The sequence below is a fragment of the Colletotrichum aenigma genome (genome assembly GCF_013390185.1).
Source record: "Colletotrichum aenigma strain Cg56 chromosome Unknown KSG_Cg56_contig10, whole genome shotgun sequence".
NCBI classification, from domain to species: Eukaryota; Fungi; Ascomycota; class Sordariomycetes; order Glomerellales; family Glomerellaceae; genus Colletotrichum; species Colletotrichum aenigma.
The window spans coordinates 3,406,424-3,430,720 of record NW_023500916.1 but is presented as its reverse complement, the minus strand read 5'-3'; the positions used below and the strand labels follow the sequence as shown (position 1 = coordinate 3,430,720).

Sequence of the window (24,297 nt, the reverse complement as noted above, 5' to 3'; positions counted from 1 at the left end):
TGTTCCTAGGGAAGCCCTAGATAGAGAGGAACTGCATCCTATATAATGCTGCTGCGCAACAGATACAACATAAGAGGGGCGGCGTAGACCTACGTCTAAAAGGCGAGGAAGAGCTAGGATGAGTGCACCAGATCAGAGCTGCCCGCCTCCTCCTAGGAGCCCCTTTTGTAACGCTTTATAAGAGGGCATAATAACACACCAAAGGAACTGCAGGATATAAAGTTTGAGCGATCAGCCTAGCAGATATACAGAAGGCTCTTATAAAGAAGACTGAGAAGGCAGACCTAAAAGCCCTCCTCCCACCAGCTGTACTAGCTAAGTTCTGAGAGCTATTCCAACCTGACGAAGCTGCTAACCTTCCACTATATCGCCCTAGGGTTAACCATAGGATCCCTATTAAACAGGATAGTAGTGGTAATAAAGCTGTACTACTATAGGGTCTGCTCTATAGCATATCATGAGAAGAACTCCTCATCCTCTGTAAGACCCTATGAGACCTACTTAATAAGGGCTTCATCTGCGCTAGCAGCTCAGAAGCATCAGCCCTAGTACTATTTATATATAAACCAAATAGAGGAATACGTTTCTATGTTAACTACTGCGCTCTTAATAAGCTTACTAAGTGCGACTGATACCCTCTTCCCTTAATTTGAGAGATGCTACAGACTGTTAGTGCTGCTAAGTGGTTCACTAAGCTAGACGTAGTAGCAGCGTTCTATAAGATCTGGATTACGCAGGGAGAGGAGTATAAGACAGCCTTCTGGATGAGATATAGGCTATTTAAATAGCTAGTTATCCCCTTTAGGCTCACAGGAGCCCCCGCCACATTCTAATAATATATCAACAGCATACTTTGAGAGTATCTAGACGACTTTGCAACAGCATATATAGATAACATCCTGATCTACTCAAACAGATCATAATAAGACCATGAAGCAAAGGTTAAGCTAGTACTATATAAGCTTGCTGCAGCAGCGCTACGTTTAGACCCTCATAAGTGTACGCTCTCTGTGAAGACAGTTAAGTGCCTAGGGTTTATTATTACAGCTGGAGTTAGTATCTCTTATAACCCTGAGAAACTGAAGGCGATTAAGGAATAGGCAGCTCTAAAGACAGTTAAGGGAGTCTGAAGCTTCCTTAGGTTTGCAAACTACTATTGGATCTTTATCCCAGCATACTTAGAGATTGCTGGACCCCTGATAGCTCTTATAAAGAAGGGTATCCCCTTCTGCTGGAGTAAGGAATAAGAAGTAGTATTCCAGGAGCTCAAGAGGATCTTTGCTGCTAAGCCTGTTCTATATCAACTGGACCCTGAGCGCACAACCTATGTTGAGGCTGATTGCTCAGGCTTTGCCCTTAGAGGCGTACTCTCATAGGAAGATAAGCACAGCAGACGTCACGCAATAGCCTACCACTTACAGCAGCTTAACGCTATCTAGTTCAACTATCTGATATATAATAAGGAGATGCTAGCTATTATGAGCTGTCTATGAGAATAGAGAGCAGAGCTATAGAGTGTCAGCCACTTTAGGATCCTATCAGACCATAAGAACCTAAAGTACTTTATCACAAAGCAGAAGCTTACAGAACGGCAAAGCTGATAGGCAGAGGAACTATCTCAGTACAACTTCGAGATATAGTACCAGCTAGGAAGCAAAGCAGTAGTGCTAGATGCACTCTCTAGATGTGAATAAGATATACCTACGTCTCTAGAGGATAAGCGTAAATAAGGTTAAATCCTACAGCTCCTCCCAGAAGCAACCCTACCCTCAGCATATATACAACATATAGAGGCAGCACTATTGATGCTTATATTTACTGACGATAAAGAACTATAGCAACTCTAGGATCAGACCTAAGGATAAGATGAAGTCTACCAGCAGGCCTATGCTGCTGTAAAACAATAAGAAAGAAGCTTCCCCCTAAGCCTTAAGCTAAAGGTTCAGATCGCTAAGTGTGAGATTAATAATAGCAACTAACTACTGTTCAGAGATCAGATTTAGGTCCTAGGTAATAAAGATCTGGATAATAACGCAAATATGCTTTGCACCTATATCGTTCAAAGCACCTACGACTTAGTGCTTAGTAGCTATCTAGGAAGAGATAACACCCTCACGCTAGTTAGTAGACAGTTCTACTGGCCTGGTCAGTCGCACCTAGTATAGCGTTTCTGCTGTAACTGCAATAGTTATAGGCGCAGTTATATCTGGAGGGAACGTTATAAGGGACTTCTGAAACTACTACTAATATGTTACGACCCGTAAACAAGGATAACAGCTGAACGACCCACTCGGGCGTCGGGCGGCTAGAACAGGACATTTGTACTGCAGGATCACGGGAACAACAGGGACTCACTCGGAGGCGGAAGAACTATGGTATAAGTCACGTGACGATAAGATAAGAAATTAGATCTGTACGCCAAGAATATGGGGGCCGTACTTAGCGTGAACGGAACCCGTTAGGACTAGGAATGGTAACAAGGACAGTATTACTGTTCAGGACTTATATATAGTATAACCCTGAGCCTGGCTTATGGTCAGACTTCTATAGCTCTTCAGCAATCAACTTAGTATTCATCCTCATGGATACTCTCAGCTTACCTTCACTGCGAACCACTTGTTGAGTCTAAGACTGATCACCTTAGCCTCTGAAGAACCAATCTACTACAGCCTACAAACTACAACCTATGACCACAACCCTATATACTGTTAGAACGTATTAATCCCCAGCTTCTGTTAGCAGACCCTACTGTCAGATAGCTGACCGTAACACTTTGATTGCTCCTGTTCAGTAAGTTGACTATTGATTCCTACTAATAGTAACGAACGATAATATCTTCCCGCGCCTCTGTCAAGTTGCCTACCCTGGGATCCTCATCCACTTCAGGAGGACGAGCCACCCAAAACCTAGCCCAGGAACTAGGAGACCAGAAGATAAAGGACGACTCAGACAGCGAGGATAACACCGAAGAACTTAAGCGCCAGCTCAACAAGACTAATAGCAACTTCAAGGCAATGCGCGAAATGTTCAACCAGAACGCTGCAGCCCTTAGCGAACTCCAGGAACAAGCCTGCAAGAACCAGGATCTAGAGAAAGAAGTCGCCACCCTCTAAGCTGCCGCTAACGTCATATCCGCCCCAGTCGAAGGATGAGAACGCCTCAAGCTCAACACGCCTTCCACCTTCGATAGGACCTTAGGACAACTTAAAGGACACCTGGTATAAGTTTGAACCTACCAGGCCTTCCATATAAACACCTTCCAGAACGACACCAAATACGTTATGCATACAGCCACCTTCCTTTAGGGATAAGCCCTTGCCTGGTTTGAACCCCTTCAATAGGAATAGCTTAACAACCCTGTCGAAAAATACAGCTAAGAAGTTAAGGACATCTTCTTCAGCTTCACAGGCTATGTTAAGGCCCTAGAATCTCTCTTCCTTGACCCTGATGAACGAAGATAGGCTGAGCGAGACCTATCCCACCTACGACAAACTAAGTCAGCTACGCTCTACGCCGCAGAGTTTAGGCGATTAGCTGCCAGACTCCATATAACTGACGAAAGCAAAGTTTTTGCCTTTTATTAAGGACTTAAGGATGAGGTCAAAGACGAAATAGCTAAACTGGAGACACCTCCTAGCTTCCTCGCCTATGTCGAACATACTATTAAGGTTGATAACCGCCTCTATAAACGACAAAAGGAATGAGGAGAGAAATAATAAAACCTAAATTTAGGATGTAAGTACTAATAGCAGCCTCAACAGAAGTTTAACAACCAGCAGAACGACAACAGACCCTGCAACAACTGGAATAACACCCGCCAGAGCACTACCTATAGATAACACAGCAGACCTATAGATCTCAGCATAATAACCAAACCTAATAACAAAAAACCTTGGAACCCTAAGTGCTACAACTGCAATAAGTAAGGCTATATCGCTAAAGACTGCGGACAGCCTAAGAAGCTTCCCTAGAGACCAGTAGCAGAACGACCTCAATAAGTCAACATAATTACAAAAGCCCTATATACATCCTAATTATAGACTGGATGCTATGATAATAACTGCTGAATTCACCTTAAAGACAAAGAAATATTAGGACACTACCTAAGGGATAGCAACCCTGGACGGTCTGGATATAATATGACCATCCTAGACACTCACCCTAGGACCCTGGCAATAATGCATTCCAGCAACAGCAAAATAGCTAGAAAACCAGTTAAACAACTTAATGAGATGCTATGAATTCAGCGACTAAAACTAATCACCCCCTGCATAACTAGCCAACAACTCCACTATGAAGAACAACAAATCCAGAAGGAAATAGAGCTAATCCAGCAAGAAGACGACAGATAAATAAGACTATACTAATAATAAGAATCAGAAGAAGAACCAGAACACCAACATAATCCTCTGATAGAACAACAACTCCTCAGTATGACTAACAACTGGACTTTCGGAGAAGGAGAAAGCTCTTCCTATGACTCAGATAAACCTCGCGACGTTGCCTGATAACGCGCTCAGACAGAAATCACCTATAGGTTCACCCCTAGTGTGGACGACTCCAGCTCTGAAGAGGAACCTGACGACCAGGAAGGAAGAACCAAGCAACTTCTGAGATACTAAGAAATCGACATGCTTCAAGACAAGCAATAACGCTACTTCTATAGCACCTCAGCAGCCTAACGAGACTGAAGCTACACCCCTCAGCTACACACAGAAGATCATCCCACGCTGAGAAGCAACCACCAGCTTCACTAAACCCTCTTCTGGCCCCAGTGCTTCCACGATAAATATAAGGAACACATAGGAGAAAAACATGATTACCAGTTCTATCCCAGAAGATATAATAACAAGCCTATCTATGAGATCTACTCAACCTCCGTTATGATTAGATAGACTATAGTACTGTTTGAAGATAACCTCGCAGTCTTTAGACCTAGTCCTCAGTTCCCTATGAGATGTCAACATAACAACAGCATGAAATAGGATGAATACTAATAAGACGAATGCTAAGTTCACTACTAAGAAAAGGTATAAACCTAGAGAATTGCAAAGAATAGACCTAGACCTCCACAGGTTAGGATCTGCGAAAACAGCCTCGCAAAAGCATAACGAGAAGGAAAGCAAATCACCTACCTAGGATAACTAGAGCAGTTAAAAAACTAGACTCACCTACTGACGACAGATTATAACAGGCAACAAACATAAGATCTATTCAGCAAATATCATAAGGATATAAGGGTAATATCGAACTTGAAGTTACTATCAATCAGCAGACAACATTTATGCTGATCAACAGCAGAGCTGAAGCAAACTTCATTGCCCCCCAAGCTATCAATAGGCTAGAAATACGATAGGGAGGAAAAGAACAACCATATTAGTTACACACAGCAGAAGGAGAAGAATTTAAGTATAAAGGAGGTACCATCTATAATAAGACTGCGCCCCTCAAGATGAGCTACCTGAATCGAAAAGAAAGAATCTAATTCGATATTGCCGATCTAGGAATATACGACATAGTGCTAGGACTACCCTAGCTACGAACAAGCAACCCACAGATAGATTGGAGCAAAGGCTAACTCCATTAGGACCACGATGATTCAGTCCCTGAGCAGCCCTGTAAGAATCAGGCCTTAAACGAATCAATACGACAAGGAACAGCAAAACGATACCTCTGTTACCTCAAGACAAAAGAAGCTATATCATAACTACTGATAACAATAGATCTTGAACAGAAGAACGATCCACTTCTGTCTATCCCAGAAGAATATAGAGTTTACGAGAAACTCTTTGCAGCCGAATTAGAAACCAGACTGCCCAAACACACCAGTTTCAACCACGAAATACCTCTCAAAAAAGGGAAGGAACCACGCTTCAACAAAATCTACAGACTCAACCAGACAGAGATAGAAGCCCTAGATAAGTACCTTAAAGAAAACCTAAAGAAGGGATATATCAGACCCTTAATATCACCAGCAGGAAGCCTAATCCTATTCATACCTAAGAAGAACGGAAAACTACGATTATGCGTTAACTACTGCATGCTAAACGAAATAACAATTAAGAACCGCTACCTACTGCCACTTATCGACAAGATGAGACGACTCCTTCACAGAGCTAACTGGTTCACAGCCCTCGACCTCAAAGGAGCCTATAACCTGATCAGAATGAAGCAAGGAGAGGAATAGAAGACTGCTTTCAGAACCTGAAAAGGATATTTCAAGTACCTCGTCATACCCTTCAGCCTCACTAACGCCCCTGCAACCTTCCAAAATATGATCAACTAAGTCTTATGTAAATATGTCGATATCTGCATAGTAGTCTATCTCAACAACATCCTCATCTTCTCATCAACACTTAAAAAACATAAGGAGGATATACACCACGTCTTATAAGCCCTCTAAGAAGCTAAGCTATTAGTTAAACCTGAGAAAAGCGAATTCCACACACAGAGGGTGGAATACCTCAGATTCACTATCACCCCTAGAAAAGTCTATATGTCAGAAAACAAAGTCAAAGCTATCAAAGAATAGCTGGTACCTAACAACCTCAAGGAAGTCCAAGGATTTCTAGGTTTTGTCAACTTCTACCGCAAATTTATTAAAGACTATAGCAAGATTAACGCAGCTCTTATAAGCCTCAGCCGCAAAGACACACCCTTTATATGGGAAGAACCATAACGAACAGCATTCCAGAAGATCAAGGACCTCATCGCTAGCGAACCCGTCCTAAGCATTCCAGATCCAACAAAACAGTTCGAAGTAGAACCTAACGCATCTGACTATGCGATAGAAGCATAATTATCTTAATGAGATTCAGAAGGATGACTACACCTGTGTGCCTTCTTTTCTCGCAAGCTCCACGGACCTGAACTTAACTATCAGATTCACGATAAGGAACTCATGGCAATCATTGAAGCCTTCAAGGAATAGAGACCTAAGCTCTCAGGAACCACACACGAAGTACTTATATATTCAGACCATAAAAACCTTTCACACTTTATAACTTCAAAAGTGTTAAATAAACGACAGATTAGATAGTCAGAATTCCTATCAGAATTCAACTTCTGAATCATCTATCGCAAAGGATCAGATAATAGCAGAGCTGACGCTCTTAGCTGACGACCAGACTATAACGTCCTAGTACCTGAAGAAACCTAAGTGATTCTCAAAGGAAACAACGACGGAGACCTAGTGCTAGCAACCAAACTCTTGATGATGGCCGGACGATCTAGTACTAGCCTGCCTAACAAACTAGACGACGAAGCAATTAAGGAGTTACATGCTCGCCCTGCATATGGTCACCAAGGAATCACAAAAACCTGGAAACGACTACGACAACAATATAGAGAAAAGGTCACTAGAGAACGAGTGGCAAAAGCAATTAAGGATTGTGAGGTCTGCCTCAAAAGCAAACCCGCTCATTATCAACCCTATAGTATGCTACAACCCTTGCCTGTGCTGCAAACAGCCTAGCAATCCATATCCCTCAACTTTATCGTCAAATTACTGAAGTCTCAAGAACCCCTTATGGGAGCACACTTTGACAGCGTTCTTATTATTGTGGACCGACTCACGAAGTACGCCTACTTCATCCCATATAAAGAAGCAAGTAACGCTGAAGAATATGCCTACATATTTCTTAAATATATCATCGCCAACCACGGAACGCCCAGAGAGATTATATCAGACAGAGATAAGATCTTCACTTCTAAATTCTAGAAGTCAATCACATCACAACTCAGCATCAAATAATCAATATCTACTGCATTCCACCTGCAGACCGACGGACAAACAGAACGAATCAACCAAATCCTCAAAATATATCTCCACGCCTACGTCAACTACAACCAAGATAATTAGGTTGTATTGCTACTAATAGCCCAGTTCGCCTACAACAGCGCAGTAGGAGAAAGTACCAAGGAATCCCCCTTCTACCTCAACTATAGATTCAAACCAACCGCCTATAGAGAACCCTAAACAGGCCCAGCTGCAGTAAAAGCTGTCGCCTCAATACGCTAAATCAAGGATATCTAGGAAAACGCACGTAAAGAACTTGAATTCATACGATAAAGAATGACAAAATTCAGCAACAAACGAAGGATTAAGGGACTAACCTTAAAAGAGGGAGATAGCGCCTATCTCATATAGCGAAACATCAAGATAAAGCGACCAAACGACAAACTTAACTATAAAAAACTAGGACCTTTCAGAATTTCACAAGTAATTTCACTAGTTAACTACAAACTAGGACTCCTAGAAACCATGAAGTGTCACCTAGTATTCTATGTCTCACTCCTCGAACCAGCACTATATAGATCACAGACAAACGATATTATTATCGTTGAAGATAATAAACCAGAGTATAAAGTCGAACGAATTATCGATCATCTCAAAGAACCAGAAGGGTATTAATACCTCGTCAAATAGAAAGGATACAGATATAAAGACAATATATAGGAACCAGCTAAAAACATCACTAACGCAGCAGAAGAACTCACGATCTACTGGCAGCAACACTAAGAACGAGAAGTCACACTAGCACCTGTTATACTAGCCAAAAAGAACAGTAGATATAAGCAGATCAAGCACCCACACCACTTCACCAGACCACCTACTGAAGAAGATCAGCTGCAATAAGGAAAACCATTTATCCGCCTAGGGACACCAGAAATCAACTAAGGCGCCTCTGATAAAAAGTTCGGAGTGCCTGGATTCTAATCGCCAAGGATGGTATCCAGGTCTATCGCACCAAAAGCGCCCACCAACCGCGCCTCAAGAACTAAGGAAGACTCAACAAGGGAAGGACTCGCTGCCCCCTCCTCTTCAGCCACCACCGAAGTCTCCTTGCGACCCTTTTTGAACACCATCTGCTTAGCCTTGCGAACACAATCCAGTTTCGCAAGCGCCTTATTCACTTCAGCCTGTGCCTTTTGCAGCACCTCTATTCTCTTTCGAAACAGTTCCTCGGTTTCTTCCTCCTTATCGTCCAAACGCTGAGACTTAACTATTAAACGTTCTACTATATATAAATTAGCATGAATAAAATATAACAGGCCTCAGGAACTACATAAATATTAACAGATCGTATCATCAGAAGCATTACACAAACGATAAGTGCCACCCATGGCGACACACTCTCTGCAAACCAAGGAGCTAGGCAGCATTTTACAGCGCAACCCCTTAGACTGACAGCGACGATAAGGCATGACTTCAAACCCGTTCTCCGCAATATTAAGGGAACGACGATAACGACGAAGAGTAGAAATCGTAGGATTTTCAGGAACGCAACCTGACATAGTGTCAGCATCATAGGTAAATCAGGAAGCATAATTAACAGATCCCCAACCTGGGACTAACGACCTACTTATGTTAGGTCTTGAGGACAAGACCTTTGGAGAGGGGACCTGATGTTACGACCCGTAAACAAGGATAACAGCTGAACGACCCACTCGGGCGTTGGGCGGCTAGAACAGGATATTTGTACTGCAGGATCACAGGAACAACAGGGACTCACTCGGAGGCGGAAGAACTATAGTACAAGTCACATGACGATAAGATAAGAAATTAGATCTGTACGCCAAGAATATGGGGGCTGTACTTAGCGTGAATGGAACCTGTTAGGACTAGGAATGGTAACAAGGACAGTGTTACTGTTCAGGACTTGTATATAGTATGACCCTGAGCCTGGCTTATGGTCAGACTTCCATAGCTCTTCAGCAATCAACTTAGTATTCATCCTCACGGATACTCTCAGCTTACCTTCACTGCGAACCACTTGTTGAGTCTAAGACTGATCACCTTAGCCTCTGAAGAACCGATCTACTACAGCCTACGAACTACGACCTACGACCACGACCCTGTGTACTGTTAGAACGTATCAATCCCCAGCTTCTGTTAGCAGACCCTACTGTCGGATAGCTGACCGTAACATAATACTACAGCATATATGAAGCGACCTCGCTATAGATTTTATTACCAACCTTCCCCTTATAGATAAGGGCGAGAGATATCTTTAGGTAATTATCAACCGGCTAGGTAAAGGCGTAACCCTCGAGGCGATAGAAAGCATAGAAGCTGAAGCCTGCGCTGAATGATTCCTGAACTGCTACTTCAGGTTTTACAGCATCCCTATATTAATTGTGAGCGACAGAGGGAGCAACTGGACAAGCTGCTTCTAGCAGCAGTTCTGCAAGCTTTTGGAAATAGAGCAGCAGCTTAGCACCACCTACCACCTGCAGACTGATAGAGGCCTAGAGAGGATGAACCAGGAGATCCAGGCCTACCTATGCAACTACGCCACCTACTCACAGAAGGACTAGGCATATAACCTTCTAGCAGCTCAGCTAGCGCTTTGTAGCTGCGATAATAGCGCTATTAGGATGAGTAGCTTCTTCCTAGAGCATGGATACAACCCAGAGCCTATTAAGGTCAAGGAAGCAGGCCCAGCAAGCCCTGAGGGCACCTGTGAGGGCTAAGCACGCAAGTTAGTAACAAGGCTTCAAGATGTGATGGATATAGCCTAATTAACCCTCGCCTCAACATAGCAACGCTACGAGGAGCTGGCTAATAGGAAGCGCCAGCCTACAGAGAGACTAGAAGTAGGCGACAAAGTCTGGCTTTATATAGGGCATTACAGATCCCCTAGGCCTTGCAAGAAACTGGATTAGTTACACCATAAGTACACAGTTACGAAAGTCATCTCACTATACGTAGTAGAGCTTGATATACCAGCAGCTATATACCCACGCTTCCATATAGATATCCTGAAGCGCGCAGGTAACAACCCCTTACCTAGTTAAACGTTAGATGACGAGCAGCCGCCACTAATTATAGACGATAAAGGCGAAGAGACCTGGAGTGTAGAGAGTATCAACGCTGCTACCTGGAAGCGTCGAGGGCGCGGGCGACGCTGCGAAGTTCTGGTTAAGTGGGAAGGATATACAGAGAGGACCTAGGAGCCTGTCGAGACGCTCCAGGGGACAGAAGCAATGGAGGCTTACGAACGCCGTTATGGCTCTGCGATGGAGCACGATGGAGACCCAGCCTTAGCGCCGCGGGCGCGCCGCCGGAGGGGAGCGGGGGGGTGATGTCACGGGCTAGAGCCCGGATTGATATCTCCAGCTTCGCCGGAGCAGTTACTGAGATCCAGCTCCGTTGGACCCACTATTCTGCCGCAGTACGCCGCCTAACCCGGCCTGCTTCACCGCTGTTAGGTGCCTACTCTTGTAAAGTCCTTTCTTCCTTCTTCAGCTTAGAATAGTCAATCGACGGCACCTCTACGTTGAACAAGCCTAGGGGCCAGCCCCTTACATTTTTTAGTAAAAGATCTTTTTCTATTAGAGTTGTACTTAAGGTTTAATATATCATAGTCCTTAGTATTAATAAATTCTTACGCTAAATTCTAAAGCTAGTTGTATAAAGATCTTAAGGTAAGATATTTAGCTAAAGTATAAGAGGATATCTTATCTATACTATTTAGTAGGTATTAATAGTTAACTTACTAAATAAAAGTAATTAAAATATTATAATTAGCTATCTAATAATAAGGTCTACTAATAGAAGCTAAGGATTAATATGTTCTAATAGTATACTAAGTTATAGTTATAAGTTATAAGCTATAGTAGATTAGGTCTTTAGAGGCTAAGGTGATCAGTTTTAGGTTTAATAAGTGATTTATAGTAAAAGTAAGCTAAAAGTATCCCTGAGGATAAATATAAAGTTAATTACTAGAGTTATAGAAATCTACTTATAAACTGGGCTTAAGGTTATACTATATATAAGTTCTAAATAGTATCTTTTACTTATATCTAAGTAGTTACTTAGGTATATAGGTAATTATAATTAGTTAGTAATACTAACTAATTACTAAGTATTCCTTCTTATACTCTACTAATTATTCCTTATCTTATTATTATATAACTTATACTATAGTTCTTCTATTCTAAGTAAGTCCCTACTATTCCTATAATCCTATAGTATAAATGTCCTGTCCTAGCCGTCTGACGCCTAAGTGGGTTATTCAGCTGTTATCCTTGTTTATGGGTTGTAACATGACAGCATCTGCGCCCCCTTTTTACTGAAATTACGTATATTTAATCCCTATATATGTGAAAATTTACCTAGCGCTATATAAATATTCGTAGTATAGTAATCAACCTATTTTAATAGCTTTAATTAATCTATTCTTATTAAATTTTATAATCTAAGGGCGTTATAATACCTCCTAAATATTATTATACGCTTTAGTAAGTAGATAATAACTTATCTGAATATTATTTATTACTTATTACTAATATTATATAGTAATAATAATATACATAATAACTAATATAAAATACTACTAAAGATCTTTTTTAATACTTTATTTTATTATTAATTAGGATTATTATACTTATCAAAAGGGTTTATTAAGCTATTACTACTAAAAAAGCTACTAAAAAAGCGACTAAAGAAGTTATTGTTACTAAAATTAGTTTTAAAACTAATAATTTAGTAACTTTTAAGTTTATATTATAAAAAAAGTATATGTTGGCAGTCTGGTTAACCTGTATAAGTAGGTATTGCAGTTCACTCTATACTTTTTTTCACAGTACTGAAACCTAATAGCAGCACTTTAACCTATGCCCGATCTTAATAAAGCAAATAAACAAATCTTAGTATAACTAGTCGTTAACGCTCGGCTTAACTTATCCCCGGCAGAAGAGGGCAGGCGGGCAGGCGGCGGAGCGGCAAAACGTACTGGGGAGAGCGTCGTTCGCGACGCGGCTAGAGCCTGGCGATAGCTTGAACCTACACTCGAGGGCGCAAACTCAATAGTGTGGCTCTTTGCGTGGCTAAAAGGGTTCTCATGGCCATGGTATAAGAACTCAACCGCTGCTTCGAACGAGGCCTCGAGCCTGTTCCTCACATCCTCCCATACGCGCGGCGACCCTACACGATGTCTTTCCCCCTCATCATGCCTGCGCGCAGGCTGAACAAGGCCGCCCTGGACGACTTGATCCGCGAGACCAAAGCCAACGAAATCAAGGGCTCCAAGGAATATGGCGTGAAGGGCGGGCGCAGCTCAGAGGAGCCTTGAGAGATGGAGGAGACTGACGAGAGATGGACGAGACTGATGGAGATGGAGGCAGCTGGAGGAAGACGGTTGAGGCTTATCATAATAGTCGAAGTCTGATGGAGGAGCGTGGAGGCGAAGATGATGTCAAAGTCTGGAAGTCATATGACCTGAAGGTCGTTAGCAGAGGGCGAGGGGACCAGTCTAGCTTTCGCAGTTAATACCAGTTAAATCTCACAATACAAGGCTAGCAGCCCATTAAACAAAGTATATATATATAGCTTCTCTATTATTATAAAGAGCTCTAAAAATATCTTTTTACTAAAAAGTAATAATAATATAAAAAAAATAAAAAAAAAGATGTATTATAAAAGATTTAGCTTCAAAATACTCTATTTTTATTAATACTATTATTTTAACTAGATTTAACTTTAAATAACTTAACCTCTTATTAAACTATTTAATTTGTAGATAATATATTTATAGCTTTTTACTATAGCGTTAATAATATATTTATATTATTTTTTAATATAGTTAAAATAAAAGAAGACGTAAATAATAATAAACTAACTTTATTATAAATCTAAGTTATTTATAGCTTAGCGTTTAAAAATGATAGTTTATTTATTTTTGATTTAACTATAAAAAACATCATATATAATAAATTTAGCTTTATTAGTATATTAAATATAAATAATAAAGATTAAGAAGTAAATAGTAGTATTGAATTTAAAGTAGAAATAGCTTCTTTATATGATCTAAAAAAAGCTAATGTTACTATTATTTAGAAAAAGCTAATTAATATATTTAAACTAATGCTAATTTTAATTTAAATATATTTACATATCAGAGGGGTTATGTAGCTAAATATTTTATAGGTTAATATTATTCCTTTTTTTAAATAAGCTAAAAAAGAGGTAAAGTTTACTTTATTATTGAGTAGTAATATAACGCTATATTAATCTCTAATAAGATAGTAACTAATATATAAATATTTTTACAAAATAGTTAAATAAGTATTTTAGTTAATGTATAAAAAGCGATTAATTATAAACTTAATAATTCTATAAATATTAAGCGTTAAAAAGAAAATATATATAAATAACTTCTCTATACATATATCTACTTAAAATATTATAATTATAAACATAATTTAAATAATAAGAAGTTTAATTAGTGTTATATATTAAGCGAAAAGTATTATAAGATTAAATCTTATTATATAGAGAAATAAATAAAAGCTATTATAACTAAATAGATTAGTATTAATAATATAGAACTACTTTAAAAACTACTTAATAAGACTTTTTATAATTAGTTTATTAAGGATTAAAATTACTAAAACAAAAGAAATAGAAATATTATTAAAGTTAATAATAACTAGAAGATAATAGTAATTGTTAACATAGAACATTCTTTTATAATAATAATAATAATATAAGAATAATAGTAACGCTAAACTTACTTTAATATTCTATATAAAATAAACTAATAAAGTTTAAGGTATAAAACTTTATAAAAGAATACTTGATTTATTATAACTTATAACTATAATATTGATCATGTAATACGTTTAGTTACGTAAGCACCTTATGTAATTAGCAGTTTAGCAGGTTACGTTTCAGATTATCTTTCCCCTCACTTTCCCTACTAGAGGATGCAACCTGCGAACAACAACAACCAGACTCATCACAATACATCTGTTCCCTTATTCTTATCTATACAATTAAATGCTCATAAATCCTCAGAATTATTACCTTTTATCATAACATTACCACATCTATAACCTTATACTATATAGGCGCATATACCACGCCCCTGAATACGCTTATACCCGTGTTAACAGTAATAATAAAAGAGAAGGCTAAAAATGCTATATTTTTATTATTAAGGTTAAAATCTAATTTAATTAACGATAATAGTAATATTATTATTAATATATATAGTAATATAAAAGTGCTAAATTGTTATTTTTAATGTCTTAATATATATATAGAGCTGCTATTATTAGTGCTATTACTATTAGTATATTAGCTATATATAAAGGTTTTATAATATTTATTACTAACTTTTCTATTATTAAACTTTTTAAATATTTATTAATTAAGTATTATATTTCTAATTTATTTATTCTTACTAATAATACTAAATGTACTCAAAAAAGCTTTAGATTAAGTAGCTAGCTTTATTAAGTAGTTTATATCTATCTATAATAAGTAATATAATATTAATAAAAAGTTTAAAAAGAAGCTATATAAACTATAATTAATAGATAGTAGCTTATAAGTAATTCATAAATTATTAAATATTTAGTTTACTAAATAAGGTTTTATTTAAGATTTATTAAAAATATTAAAAACTTAATTAAATTCTTCATAGATAATAGCGCTTCTGTAACATAATATCTGATTTTAATTTATATTTATATTATGAAGAGTTAAAAAGAGATATTTATATAAAAATATATGTTAGATTATTACAAGGGATAATAATAGTATTAATTAAAAACTCTATAGTATTAGTTTTAAGCGAGTTAAAGTTATTTTAATATATCAGCGCTTTAATACTATATTAATCTATTACATAAGAGATCTATAGTATATTAGTTAAAATTAGTTAATAAAATAAATATATATAGAGCTGTTTATTATTAAATATATATATATATATAAAAGTAATAGAAATTTAGATTACTTACTAAGATTAATATTTATAGCTTATCCTCCTTTTTATAGTTTAATATTATTAAATATATACTCTATTTTATTAAAATTAATAAAGAAATAATAGAAATTGCTTTTGATTTAAAATAGATAATACTTAATCTCTATCATATAGTTATATAGATATTCTATAAAATTCTAAATATTACTCTTATTATTATTCTATTTTAAATATATCTTCCTAATACATTATTTTAGATGATTAAAATGCTTCTTAATAAAATTAAAATTTAATAAATATAGAAATAAAAATTTAAGATTAATATTTAATATTTAGTATAAATCTTTAGTTTAAAATATATAATAATAAAAGAAGTTACTTATAATAATAATACAATTTAGCTCTAGAAAATATTTATATTTTAAAATAAAATACTTCTATAGCTAATAAGAAAAGCTATTACTATGAGTTATACTATAATATATAATTAAATATAGGATACTATTTAATATAAAAGCTAATTAAATTTATATGTATAAGTTCTAAAACTAATTAATCTCTATAGTTTTAAATATAATAAACTTTTTTAATATTTATTTAGTCCTTTATATCTTAATATCTTTATTAATATTAGAATTACTCATAAATACTAAATAGTTAAAGTAATATTACTATATATAGTATAAATACTTATATTATAATTTATTAATTTATTAAATAGTAATAATTATAAGCTTTTTATTTATCCAACTAAATAAATCTAACTATTAACTAATTATAGAATAACTAATTTAGATTTTAAAAGCTTTAAATAAGAAATCTTATATCTCTTTAAAAAATAGATTACTATAATACTATAGTAGTTTAAAAAGCTTTATATAATACTATATTTATATTTTTTATTAATTTTAGTAGTACCTCTTATATCTCTATATCTTACTAATAGCATTATATTATAATCTATATTATGAAACTATTTACTTAGTATAACTAATAATACTTATTAGCTTAGAAGCTTTTTAATTTTTAAATAGTAATGCTATTATAATTACTAATAGCTATAGATTTAATATTTAAAGCGCTATTATATTATTATTATTATTTTGCGTCTTTTTTAATATATTTAATATAATAAACTATAGATATATATTAACTAATAGTAAATAATTAGTAATTAAATATAATCTATATCATAATAAGCTTTAATTATAAATAAACTAAGTTATTTAAAAAGTTATTATTTTTATTAACTACTAAAGCTATTTATTTTAAAAAAACCTATATTAAACCTCTTAATATACTTTTATATTATTTAAAGCTATATATTAGATAAATATATAAAGTTATATAATAGGTTTCTTTTTTTATTCTTTAGTAAATATGATCTTAATTTCCTATAAAAATAAAATATACTTTCTATTAGTTAATTAGTATAAAGATAAAATAACTAGCTAGGTTAGTAATATCTCTATAAATAACTTAACTACTTTAGAGGTATTAGATAACATGGTTCATCAGTCAGCTGGCTGGACCAGTCAGCCGGACGTTTTTTTCTAAACACTCTTACGTCCAAATCACTTAAACCTTTAACGCATAAAATCTCAATAACCATAATGCTAATCTACACCCAAGAAGACAAAGTTATTCTTGCGATTGAAGTGATCTAATCGACACACACTGCAGGTAATAACTTAAGTATTTCGCATGCTGCAAAGACCTATAGTATCCTAAAGAGCATTTTAGCTGATAGAATGAATAACTAACTGCGATGCAAATAAGCTTAACCCTAATAATATAAACTCAATCTAATTAAAGAGAAAACACTTCTCTAATATGTTATTAAATAGGATTCTAGAGGATTTCCTTTCTGCCTCAGTAGTGTGGAAGATATAGCTAATCTCCTGCTGTAAGCCTATAATAGCAAGTCTGTTAGTAAGTAATAGGCTAGGCGGTTTGTAGATTTATAGGCTGCTCTAAAAACTAAGTTTAATTATCTAAATAATTATTAAAAGACTTTTTAAGAAGATCCTAAGGTTATATTAAAGTGGTTTGCATTATTATGCAATATAATGGCTAAGTAGGGCATCTAAGAGGGGGACCTATATAATTTTGATGAAACTGGCTTTATGATGGGCATGATCACTGCGTTAATAGTGGTTATATGCGCTGATCGACGCGGCAAAGCAAAGTCTGTACAGCCTGGCAACTGTGAATAGGCTATAGTCATCAAATATATCAATTCAGGTGGGTGGTGCATCCCTCTGTTTGTGATCGTTAGGGGTGTATATCACCTTGCTAGTTGGACTATAGAATCAGGTTTTCTAGGTAACTAAGTGATTAAACCTACTGCTAATAGATAGACAGATAATTACATAGGTCTTAACTAAATTAAATACTTTAATAAACACACTAAAAACTAAATAAAAGGCATCTATTAGATACTTATTATTAACAGCTATGAAAGCTATTTATTAGCTAAATTTAATAATTACTATAACATACTTTACTAATTAGCTGCATATATCAGTCAGCTGCACACTTTTCCTCATCTTTCAAACATCATATAAGTTTTTACAACCAGAACGTAGAAAATCAATAAGCTCTTATCAGCATCTGATTCACTAGACAATTCTACATCTTTAGAACATATTCGCGCATTATGGCCTGTCTTGCTGCACACACCGCAACGCTGTTAAGCTGACCAACCCTTCTTTAACGGACCCCTATCTTCACCTTCTTAAGGCGCTGGACGTTTCCCTTTACCCTTTTCTTCTAGGATAACCTGAGATTCTGCTATACTAAGTGCTCCTCTAAGCTGGATGTATATCTTTTTTGCTCTTTAGCGCTTAGTAAGCGCTATATTAGCATCCTGAAGTATATACACCTAATCTATCAAAATTATAATTAAGTGTGCTACTACCTGCGCACCTTTTGCTAGCTAGTTAACTACCTTAATTATTAGTGTTAGAAAGCTTCTCTAATAGGATGAGATCTAAGTTTTAATAAAGTTTAATTATGAAAGCGCTTTATGTTAGTTAGAGGGTGTTTATAACTGCTAGGCTAGTGGTGTTGAGGGATTAGTCGCAGGAGGTGTAGGCGTCTATATATATATATTAAGTTTCCTAATCATATAATTTAGGTCCTATAGTAAAATACTAGCTCTGCAGAAGACAGATTTAATATTTTTATTTATAAAGATCTTATTATAGGCCTTATAGAAGGTAATAAAGAACTCAAACTTTATAATATAGTTAATAGAGGATTTAATGAATAAGTTGATTTTATCCCTATACATATGTTTCAAAGGTAAGTATAGCGTAATATCTAATAGCTAGAGTAAGTAAGATGAATGCAGAGGTATACTAATAGTTATAATATTATTCTGCTTGCAGTATTTATCAAATTCAGCTAATAAATAGCTCTTACATCTATTAATTATAAGCATCTAATAGATACCTTTTATATAAGCCTAAATATGCTTTTCAAAATGCTTAATCTATTCCAGGCTAGTTTTATTATTAATCTATCTATTAATAGTTAGTTTAATCACCTAGTCACCTAGAAAGCCTGATTCTATTAACTAGTTAGTAAGGTGATAAGACCCTCAAATAATCACAAAAGGCAGGATGCACTATCCCCTCAAATTAATACACTTAATAACTGTAGCCTATTTATAGTTGCTAGGCTGGACGGATTTCGCTTTTCTGCATCTATCAGCATACATAACAACTATTAAACCAGTAATAACACCTATTATAAAGCCAGTCTCATCAAAATTATACAGATCCTCATTATCAATACTATATTTAGCTATCATATTGCCTAATAATATAAACCACTTCAAAATAACCTCTAGGTCCTCTTAAAATACCCTTTAATAATTATATAAATAATTAAATATAATCTTTAGAGTCAGCTGCAAGTTAATAAACCTCTTAGCCTAATGCTTCCTAATAGGCGTCCTATTCTGCATCTATAGCAGGAGATTCACTATATCTTCCACACTAGTAAGTCGCAGGGGAAATCCTCTAGAATCCTGCTCAATAACGTATTAGAGAAGTGTTTTCTCTTCGATCAGATTAAGTTTATATCGTTAAGGCTAGATATAGTTACAGCGTAGTTAATTATTCATTCTGTCGCCTAAGGTACTTTCAGGGATACTATATATCTTTGCAGCACCTTATATACTAAGTTTATGACCTAGAGCATATGTTAATCAGATCGCCTTAATAGTAAGAATAATCTTATCTTCTTAGGTGTAAATTGGTATTGCGGTTGTTGAGATATTATGCGTTAAAGGTTTAAGTGGCTGGGAATAAAGCGCGTTATGGAAAAAGTGTGCAGCTGACTGATATGCGCAGCTGACTAGTAAAGTATGTTAAGCAGAATAATATTATAACTATCAGTATACCTATATATTTATTATATCTACTATAGCTATTAGATATTACCCTTTATTCACCTTTAAAACATATATATAATAATAAAATTAACTAATTCATCAGAGCCTCTATAAATCATATCACTAAGTCTGAGTTCTTTATTACCTTCTATTAAGCCTATAATAAGGTTTTTAATAAGGAAAACATCAGGTCTGCTTTCCAAGGCGCTAGAGTTTCACCATAAGACCTAGATCATATTATTAAAAAGCTTAATATATACTTACAGATGCTTACACCTCTTATAGCTAACTTTTTAACACCTCCACCTTAGCAGTTATAAATACCCTCTAACTTATAACAAATTATCTTATAGTCTAACTTTATTAAAAGTTATATCTCTACTTATTAAAAAAGCTTATTAACACTAATTATTATTATAGTTAAGTAATTATGAAAAGGTGTATAAGTAATAGCATACTTAATCACTATTTTAACTAATTAGCTTTATACCCTTAAGGATATAAATATAGCACTTACTAAGCGCTAGAGGGCTAAAAGAATATAAGTCCAGCTTAAAGGGGCACTTAGTATAGAGGAATCTTAGGTTTTGCTTAAAGGGAAACAAAAAGGGAAACGTCTAGCACCTTAAGAGGATGACAAGGGGGGTCTATTAAAGAGAGCCCAGCTAGCTTAGAGACGCTGTGGTATATGTGGTGAGACTGGGCATAACGCGTGAACCTGTTCTAAAGATGTCGAACCCTCAGGAGATTCTGATAGCAACAACTAATAGTTAATTTAATGCGTTGTGGTTGAGAAATACTAGATGTTGTTGTGTATGTGGGAAAAAAACGTCCAGCTGACTGGTCTGGCTGGCTGACTGATGAACCATATTATATATTTTATATTTTTATTATATAATTATGTATTTAAATACTACTATAACTATAGTAATTAATAGTAATTAAGGTATTAGCGATATATTTAGTGCGTTTTGCGTGTGATATAGAAAAATATACGTTATAGCGTAAAATAGGCTTTTTCTTATATTTTTGTATAAGCGGGAAAAAAAAGGGGGGGCGGACGCTGTCAGTGCAACGGACTGTAGTGCCCCACAGTGAAAGCCAATGGGGGCACCCCATTAAGTCCTTGGTTCACTTCTAGGCGAGAATCTTCGCTGACCCTTTGATCGTCATGAACAATACTGCTTTGATGGGAGACGCTCTTTATGTCATGGAACTTGGACCAAGTATCAAAATCTAGTCTATGCTTTGTTCAAAACCAAAGGCCTTCTGCAGAGAGCTCACAGACTCATCGAAAATAATAAAAATTGTGTTGTTGAACGAACTAGAACATTGAGTTAAGACAGAGCTATTGTTTCGACTGCCGAAGAGCTTTCTTGCGGAAACTACGACAAGCTCATAAATGATAACCTTACTTAAGAAGGGGCGAATTGATGGCGGTGTCTGGGGTAACATTGGAACCACAATAAGCATACCCAGAGATCTCATCACTAAACCACAACGTCAACTTCAGGCCCGCTTCTCATATACGTAAGTGAGCCCCGTCTAAATTCAAACAGCAACAGCAACAGCAGTCATGTGCAGAATCACGCAGGATGTTGAATACTGCATCAACTGCGGCAGAACGATACTTTACCGCGACAATTTCGAACCGTGCGTGAGAGTGCAACAGTTCAGTAGATCATGCAGAACCCCAGCGCAGTGGTGCAGAGGCACACTCTACCGACACATCTATGAGACCTACGTTCAGTCTTGCCATAGATGCCATCCACACTCTCATCCTTACGCGGACGACTACGAGTACGAAGATGAGCTCGATGAAGAGGAGGACATACCACTGACTCCGCCTCATAGGCGGTCTCTCAGATTTCCCGCAGAGTTATCTCCACCCCGACAAACCCTCGCTCGACATGTCAACCGGCTGCCATCTCCCCCTCCCGCTTATCATAATACAGCAACTTCGCAGCGCATCTCTCAGCCTCCACCGCAGTACAGCCCGCCTCGCCGCAACCTGACTCAGCCTCAATTATACGTGCGAGAACCATCACCTGAGCCAGCTAGGGTTCGATTCCAGTCTTCCCCAGCTCGCCGCGCTCAAACCCTTCCTCAGGATCTATCAGCTCACGAAGTTGAGGAGAACTTCCGGGGCCCGTCTTATCATCACCCGGAAGCGCAAAACAATCGGTTGGACATCTTGCAGATTATTGGACAGCGTGATCGTCCACGAAGTGCACACGGGATTCGCGCTCGACTTCATCGTGCATGGCATGGACCCGAGTTTCGATATGATTAGGTGTGTTGAGACAAAGTTGGACACGAGCTGGAAGGTTTGGAGCAAAAGACTAGACCAAGACTGTACATGTGAATAGAAATTGATCTTTTGACTACTAAAACACATTCTCTCTCGGTGCCCTGATTCCTGGATTTGAGGCGTAATAGACTGATTGCAACAGGTGTACAGAGCAGAGCTGTGTACTTCACCAACATATAAATGCTTTGGGATCATGGCCCGCGACGAATACATCTGTGTATCAGATTTCAAAACCACTGGCTTGATCCTCAGTCATGTGGCGAATGACCCAACTGAAGCTCTCATGTCTTGCCTTATCCAACATAAGTCGGAGGTCAATTGTATGTCCCATGTCCACTAAGCAACCTCTCATGGAAGGACTTCGAATTCTTCGCACAAGTCTTCTTCACCATACCAACCATCAGCTTAGAACACCTAATCTCCACAACAGCGATCATCTCCAACCCTCCATTCTGTGCTTCTCGAACCCGCCATCGAGTGTCCAACACCACGCCCATGGGCGCAACGGTGTGAACGAATATGCCGTCATTCGTGCGCGTGTACTCATTGTAGCTTACAGCGTCGCGATGACCAAATAATGCAGGTACACTGTCGGTCACCATGTACGCCTTCGTCGCCTCGGTCGGGTGTATGTCGCTGGGGAGTTTGACCGGAATTTGAAGGTCGCAAGGTGAAAAAGACTTCATATCAGAGTCGGACCGTATGTGATGTTCCGCATCTTGAACAAGTGCGAGAGCTTTCTCGCGTGATATGCTCGCTGGAATCGGCGTGACTTGGGTTAAAGTGGCCGAAGTATCCAACATCTTTGATTGTAGTTGAATTAAGAGATAACATGCGGCGATACCTGTTTGTGCTCAATCTGGTATGGGGACCCCAATGATTTATTGGGATTCGAGCCAGATCGAGGAGCTCGATGACCGAGCGGCCAAGGCCCTTGACACAGGGAAAGTTTCACACATCCACAGTTGTGAACTATAATGTACGAGCCCCTCGGGTTATTGGCCCTAGTACTTGAGGGACTAGCATAAAATGCGTTTACCGGTGGGATGATTGGTTTCATCTCCAGCACGGCATATTACTATGGCAATTCTTGCACCCGGACGGGCCGAACCGATCTGAGCTACGAGTATATAACATCCATCGAGAGCATCTTATATTGAGATAGAGTAGTGAGGAAGGAATCAGGAACCACAAAAGAGTATCTCATAAGTCTCGTTGGCCTTGTCTCTTTTTGGACGTGAATTGATCGAAACTTTGACCTATATTATGCCTAGTTGGAGAGGCTGAATAGGGGCCAAAAGAAAACAAAAAAAAAACAAGGCCTGCATCATGACCGTTTCCTTTTCAATAACTCACTTAGTCTGCATGTGCTCGAATAAGACTTGCCACATAATCGTTCCTCTCTGCCTCACAAAACCTCCCTTTGGTCATGTATTGATGCCTGAGTGAAGACAGAGCACTTGCGTAGACGATTTCATGATGTAACACAGCCGCTTACAGCTGCTTAGTTGGAGTCTACAACTGTCAATTGGCGGTCTGAACTCCGTTGACAGGTCGAAAATCAACCCACCACCGAAAACCACGCGTCAGACACCACTGCGAGCGTTATCTCCAGAGACCTCTTAGTGTTGGACCGTATGATCAACTTTTCCTTGCACAAATGATGTCTTGCAACCCATGTCTATTTTACTCACAGATTGATGAACACTATCCAAGTTTGATTGAAGTGTTGAGTGGCCAAGGTCGAAGTTCTGTGCCAAAAGATTCAATAAGACCCAGGACCTTGTTTGAAAGACGCCGTCCCTTTGCTTGGCGATGCAACATCGGTCTCCCGTAAATCTTTAATTGAGAAAACGGCCAGTTGA

At 37.3% G+C, this 24,297-nt stretch overlaps 2 protein-coding genes across 2 annotated transcripts; one reads left to right on the top strand and one right to left on the bottom strand.

The window, feature by feature from the left end:
* Positions 1–21,697: 21,697 nt before the first annotated feature.
* CGCA056_v014787 (uncharacterized protein) lies at positions 21,698–22,136 on the top strand (the record flags this gene model as incomplete). The annotated part of the gene is made up of 3 exons (XM_037330029.1): positions 21,698–21,774; positions 21,824–21,921; positions 21,976–22,136. 3 exons carry the CDS (start codon positions 21,698–21,700, stop codon positions 22,134–22,136), a joined length of 336 nt encoding a protein of 111 aa, XP_037172450.1.
* A 610-nt stretch (positions 22,137–22,746) lies between these two features.
* On the bottom strand, positions 22,747–23,235 carry CGCA056_v014786 (uncharacterized protein; the record flags this gene model as incomplete). Its single annotated transcript, XM_037330028.1, has 1 exon — positions 22,747–23,235. The coding sequence occupies one exon, from the start codon at positions 23,233–23,235 to the stop codon at positions 22,747–22,749; it is 489 nt and encodes a 162-aa protein (XP_037172255.1).
* Between the last annotated feature and the right edge of the window lie 1,062 nt (positions 23,236–24,297).